Here is a 6087-nt window from a genome sequence, read left to right on the forward strand (position 1 = left end):
ACTGGATTCTTTCATTTGGATGGAATTCCAGTTGAGGACCGCGTGTCTTCGTTTTGTAATAATTGTACTTAAGCATTCAACCAAGGATATTCGTTCCTTGGTATTTGGTTATAAACTTCAGTATATCTATATGTATTTGTATATTTCGTTCGTTCTTGAACACTAGTTAAATGATATTTTATATTTATCAAACCTTTATTCTATAAGTTAGTGGTGCTCGGTCTTACACCAAGCGCTCGTACTAAGTAGTGCTCAATCTTACACCAAGCGCTCGTACTAAGTAGTGCACGATCTCATACCAAGCGCTCGTACTAAATGTTGCTCGGTCTTAAACCAAGAGCTCGACCTTGAATCAATAATATGATTTTTAAAATAAGAGCATTCGACCAAAACCAATAGCGTTCGGTCTCTACAGTGCTCGGTATTCGACTAGCACTCGTTTTCCTTAATGATAAACTCATAAATAACCTAAATATTTATAGCGGTCGGTTTCTTCATATACTTCTGTTAATTATCATTATTTGATGTCCTACAGTGTCAGTTTCTAATGGTGTTCGGCCTAGAGTCTTAGTACTCGGCCTAAGCTTATTGGCATTCGGTCTAAATTCTCATGAGTCAGTTCATTAAATTGACTCACCTTGTAAATAACGTTCGATTCTATTATTCTTTGAGAGGTAGTATTGTAATCGGTCTCTTTCACAACCCCGTTAGTAACTCTCTTGATTTTGATTTGTTTGCAACTAGAGACCTCTCAATCTCACTCTAAGTATTCGGTCTTGTCTATGTTGAAGATTAACGTTCGGTATTTGGTATCCTATGGGATTTGTATTCAAATTGGTTCGGCTTAAGATTTTGAAAATGAAAGATGATGGAATATGATGTAGATGAAATGAGTATGAATATGAAAGAGTATTCCGGGGAAGAATGTCTCATGAATGAATATTGAATTTTGGTAAGGTATGAATGTGGATAAAGCTAAGCTGGCGGTTCATCCTGATATTCCGTGATTACTCGTTTCTCACGTAGAGAAGGGTAAGTCATGTGTGGGAATGGAAGGAGGTCCTAGTCCTTATGGTTAATTTGGACGAAACGGACTAACCTCGGGTGGCATCTGTTGAGGGTATCCCAGTTACTACATCACCCGAGTGCACGAACGTCGTAGCTACACAGAATTCATACAGTCCGGACAATCAGAGTCTAGTATTAGGCTTTGCATGCAAGAGTGGATGATTTATCTGTTTAATTGATTTGTGTGAAATATATGTTGATACTTGAATTAAATTACATAAGCTTACCCCATTTCCTGTCTTGTCCATTTTGTACGTTCGGTCGTTTGTCCTGTTGGAATGATCATCCGTGTGGATGTAAGCAGAAGGAAAAGAGTTGCTGGAAGAAGCACTGGAAGAGAATCTGGTCGAGGTGGAAGTTAAGACCGAACAGTAGAACCGTTCGGTCAGCGGTTGGTTTTCTTTGTATGACCATTCGATAATCTTTTGGCTACTTCTTTTGTAGGATCGTTCGGTATAGTTCTTTTGAAAACTGTTCGGCCTAGTTGTAGCTAGTGTGCAGTTTTAACTCCCCGTTATATTGTAAGACTGATTTGAAAACCAATTTGCCCCTCAGCGGACCTCCCGCAAACTCCTGAGTGCCGCTCAGCGGTAAACTGCCGCTGAGCGGTGACTTCGGCTTCTCCTTTTGCACTTTTTATTGTCTTTTATGATTTCATCTCTGTCCTTCTTCACTTCTTTTACCAAATTCACCTTCAAACCTGCACAAAAACACTGAAATCAAGCATAAACCTGTCCAACTCTCTTATTTCTAAAAATATACAGAAAAACATGATTTCAAGCTAATTTCTAAGTGTGAAGGTTACTTTTAGTGTCAATTTTAATCATGAAAATAACAGTTTTTCAACTGTTATCAACTACCCGTTAGCTCTAGTGGGTCCCCTTCTCAGTCTTTGGTTATGGTCGGTCAGTCTAGACAGCAAGGGACTGTGACTTGTTTTCAATGTGGAGGACCTCACTACAGGTCGTCATGTCCTCAGTTGGTGGGAGGAAAGTTTTGCGCTCGGTGTAGAAGGAATGACCATCTGGAGAGCGAGTGTAACATGGGAAGACGAGCGGTGATGAGGCCACCGAATGATGGAAGAGTTCAACCGAGAGGTGGTGGCCGAGAACAGGCAGTCGGCCGAGTTTATGCAATAACTAATGCTGAAGCAGCAAGCTCAAGTAACCTCATTGTCAGTACTTGCTTGTTGTATGGTATTTCTTGCTATGTGTTATTTGACTCGGGGGCGACACATTCCTTCATCTCGAAGGCGTGCGTTGAGAAACTGGGATTGATTGAGAGTGAGATGTAGTTTGACTTGGTGGTGTCAACCCCAGCGGTTGGTGAGGTTGGGACGTCTACTATGTGCATTAGATGTCCTATTGAGGTGGAAGGGCGTAGATACAAGGTAAACCTTATTTGTTTACCTCTCAAAGAATTAGAGGTGATTTTAGGAATGGATTGGTTGGCTGTCAATCGCATTCTCATGGATTATGGTGAGAAGGAGTTAGTATTCCCTGATGAGGAAGAAGAGTATTCGATAACGCTCGGTCAACTAAGGGAAGATATCATGGAAGGCGCCAGCTATTTTCTGATAATGACGTATACGGACGTAATGTCTGAGGAGTTAAGTTATGACCGAGTGATTAATCAAGAGAGAAGTGGAGAACGTTCGGTTGTGAATGAATTTCTGGACGTTTTTCCAGAAGAAGTAACCGGACTACCTCCCCCTCGCGAGGTAAAGTTCACAATTGATTTGGTGTCGGGAGTGGGGGCCCGTCTCTATAGCGCCATACTGAATGTCCCCAGCATAGTTGGTCGAGCTCAAGAGTCAAATTGAGGATTTAATGGAGAAGAAATTCATTCGGCCAATTTCGTTGCCTTGGGGTGCCCCTGTGTTACTTGTCAAGAAGAAGGATGACAGCTCTCGGCTTTGTGTCGACTATACACAATTGAACAAACTGACCATCAAGAATAAGTACCCCTTGCCTAGGATTGATGACTTGCTGGATCAATTGCATGGGGCTACTATATTTTCGAAGATTGATTTGAGATCAGGTTATCACCAAATCCTGGTTAAGGAAGGAGACGTTCAGAAGACTGCCTTCAGGTCTCGGTATGGTCACTACGAATATGAAGTGATGTCGTTCGGCGTTACTAATGCCTCAACAATATTCATGGATTACATGAATCGTATCTTCAGACCTTACTTGGACAAGTTTGTAGTGGTCTTCATTGATCATATCCTTATCTACTCTAAGAACCGAGCGGAGCATGAAGAACACTTGAGAGTAGTGCTCGGCATACTGAGGGAAAAGCAATTGTACACGAAACTCTCCAAGTGTGAATTTTGGATGGAGGAAGTGTAGTTTCTGGGGCATGTAATATCGACTGGGTATTTCAGTGGATCCGGCTAAGGTGAAAGCGGTATTGGAATGGGAGAGTCCTCGTTCGATCACTGAAGTTAGAAGTTTTGTGGGACTAGCAGGATACTATAGATGGTTTATTGAAGAATTCTCTAAGATAGTAGTGTCATTGACTCAGTTGACCAGAAAAGATCACCCGTTCGCATGGACCGATCGGTGTGAATCTAGTTTCCAAGAATTGAAGCAAAAGTTGACCAGCGCTCCAGTCTTAGTTATTCCGGACACGACCAAACCGTTCGAAGTCTACTGCGATGCTTCTCACCAAGGTTTGGGGTGTGTTCTTATGCAAGAGAAGAGGGTAGTGGCATATGCGTCTAGGCAGCTGAAGGTACATGAGAAGAACTACCCTACTCAAGATCTTGAATTGGTAGCAGTGGTCTTTGCATTGAAGATATGGAGGCATTACTTGTATGGGGCTACGTTTCAAGTATTCAGCGATCACAAGAGTCTCAAGTATCTCTTTGATAAGAAAGAATTGAATATAAGGCAGAAAAGATGGCTAGAGTTCTTGAAAGATTATGATTTTGAACTGCTTTATCATCCAGGGAAGGCTAATGTAGTAGCTGATGCATTAAGCAGAAAGGCAATACATGTCTCGGTAATGATGGTCAAAGAACTCAGCCTGGTTGAGAGTTTTAGAGATTTAAGGTTGCGGTTCGAGTTAGAACCGAGTGGTATAAGGTGTTGTAATCTTCGGATATCCAGTGATGTCTTTGACCAAATCAAGGAAAAGTAGTCGGCTGATAAGGACCTGCAGAAGATCTTGAGCTTGATCGGTACGGACAAAGCAAAGGATTTTAATACTGGAACGGACGGTCTCCTACGATACAAAGATAGGACGTGTATTCCGAATGATGGTGAGTTAAAGAGGATAATTCTTGAGGAAGGACATCAAAGTCGTCTTAGCATGCATTCAGGCATGACTAAGATGTATCAAGATCTCAGGAAGTCCTTTTGGTGGTCAGGAATGAAGAGTGATGTCGCTCGGTTTGTCGCATCTTGTCTAACTTGTCAACGAGCAAAGGCAGAGCATCAAAGACCGGGCGGTCTACTACAGCAGCTAGAGATTCCTGAGTGGAAGTGGGATAGCATTTCTATGGATTTTGTGACCCACTTACCCCGTACAGTAAAGAACCATGACGCAATATGGGTTATAGTGGATCGGTTGACAAAGAGCGCACACTTTCTTGCTGTCAACTTAAAGATGTCGATGGCAAAGCTGGCCCAACTCTACATCAACGAGATCGTTCGGTTGCATAGAGTGACATCCAGCATCATCTCTGACCGAGACACAAGATTCACTTCTCGGTTTTGGCAGTCCCTACAGAGTGAATTGGGTAGCAAACTTCAAATGAGTTCAGCTTATCATCCCCAAACAGACGGTCAATCTGAGAGGAGCATCCAGACACTTGAAGATTTGCTAAGGACGTGCGTCTTAGATCACTTGGGAATCTGGAATGAAATCTTATCGTTAGTAGAATTCACTTACAACAACAGTTTCCAGGCCAGCATTGGAATGGCTCCTTTCGAAGCTCTTTATGGAAGGAAGTGCAGAACTCCTCTCTGTTGGTTCCAAGAAGAAGAAAGGGTGTTGAATGGACCTGAGCTTATTCAGCAGACAACCGAGAAGGTAAAGGTAATTCAAGAAAGGTTGAGAGCATCTCAGAGCAGGCAGAAGTCATATGCTGACAAGAGAAGAAGGCCTTTGGAATTCGCTGCAGGAGATCACGTCTTTCTTAGACTGAATCCAACTACTGGAGTGGGCAGAGTTGTTCGTCCTAAGAAGCTGTCTCCCAAATTCATTGGCCCTTATCAGATTCTAAGACGAATCGGACCAGTTGCGTACGAGATAGCTTTGCCTCCTCGACTATCCAACCTTCAAACAGTTTTCCATGTATCCCAACTCCGGAAATATATCGCGGATCCTTCTCATGTGCTAGAGTTAGAAGACGTTCGTATTCATGAAGACTGTTCGATGGAGATGCAACCAGTACGTAATGAAGATAGTCGAACCATTCAATTCAAGGGAAAAGCCACCAGATTAGATAAAGTGGTATGGGACGAGAAGACGGGCAACTCTACATGGGAAGTGGAAGATGCCATGAGAGACTTGTATCCTCGTCTGTTTTCTAGTAAGTCATAATTTTCGAGGACGAAAATTTTTGTAGTTAGGGGATTGTCATAACCCATTTAAAACCCACTAAAAACCCCATTTGAGTGGAAGCCAAATGTAAAGGAAGAGATCTAGAAATCAGAGAGTGGAAAACAGGTGGCAGCAGGAGGTTGGCCGTTCGGTTTTGACGGTAGGAGTAAAATTCTGGGTTTTCAAAAGTTCACGCCACTTCTGCATGCACCCTTCTTCCCCAAAGTTCTGAACTCCATTTTCTCCTCCTTCTCTCTAGATTTCTTCATCTTCCCTCTACAAAATCTTACATTTTTCTTCTTCCGATCATCAAATAGACCACACTTGAGCATTTCTGGCGTTGAGGGCGTCCGTTTCAACTGATCAGTTTCGGGTTCTGAGTTGGTAAGTTCTCTCTTCACTCAACCGGTTGGTTTCCTGGTACATGCAAACCTAGTTTATGGGTTGCATGAGTCAATCATCTTGTTC

At 42.5% G+C, this 6087-nt stretch overlaps 2 protein-coding genes across 2 annotated transcripts; both read left to right on the forward strand.

Annotated features, from left to right (window-relative positions):
• Positions 1 to 1966: 1966 nt before the first annotated feature.
• On the forward strand, positions 1967 to 2362 carry LOC124841626 (uncharacterized). The gene has a single exon (XM_047317929.1). It carries the CDS (start codon positions 1967 to 1969, stop codon positions 2360 to 2362), a length of 396 nt encoding a protein of 131 aa, XP_047173885.1.
• Positions 2363 to 2413: 51 nt separating this feature from the next.
• Positions 2414 to 2890, forward strand: LOC148193397 (uncharacterized). The gene has a single exon (XM_088099411.1). It carries the CDS (start codon positions 2414 to 2416, stop codon positions 2888 to 2890), a length of 477 nt encoding a protein of 158 aa, XP_087955537.1.
• Positions 2891 to 6087: the final 3197 nt, after the last annotated feature.

Source organism: Vigna umbellata, chromosome 9 (genome assembly GCF_029865625.1).
Source record: "Vigna umbellata cultivar VRB3 chromosome 9, Vumbellata_1.0, whole genome shotgun sequence".
NCBI classification, from domain to species: Eukaryota; Viridiplantae; Streptophyta; class Magnoliopsida; order Fabales; family Fabaceae; genus Vigna; species Vigna umbellata.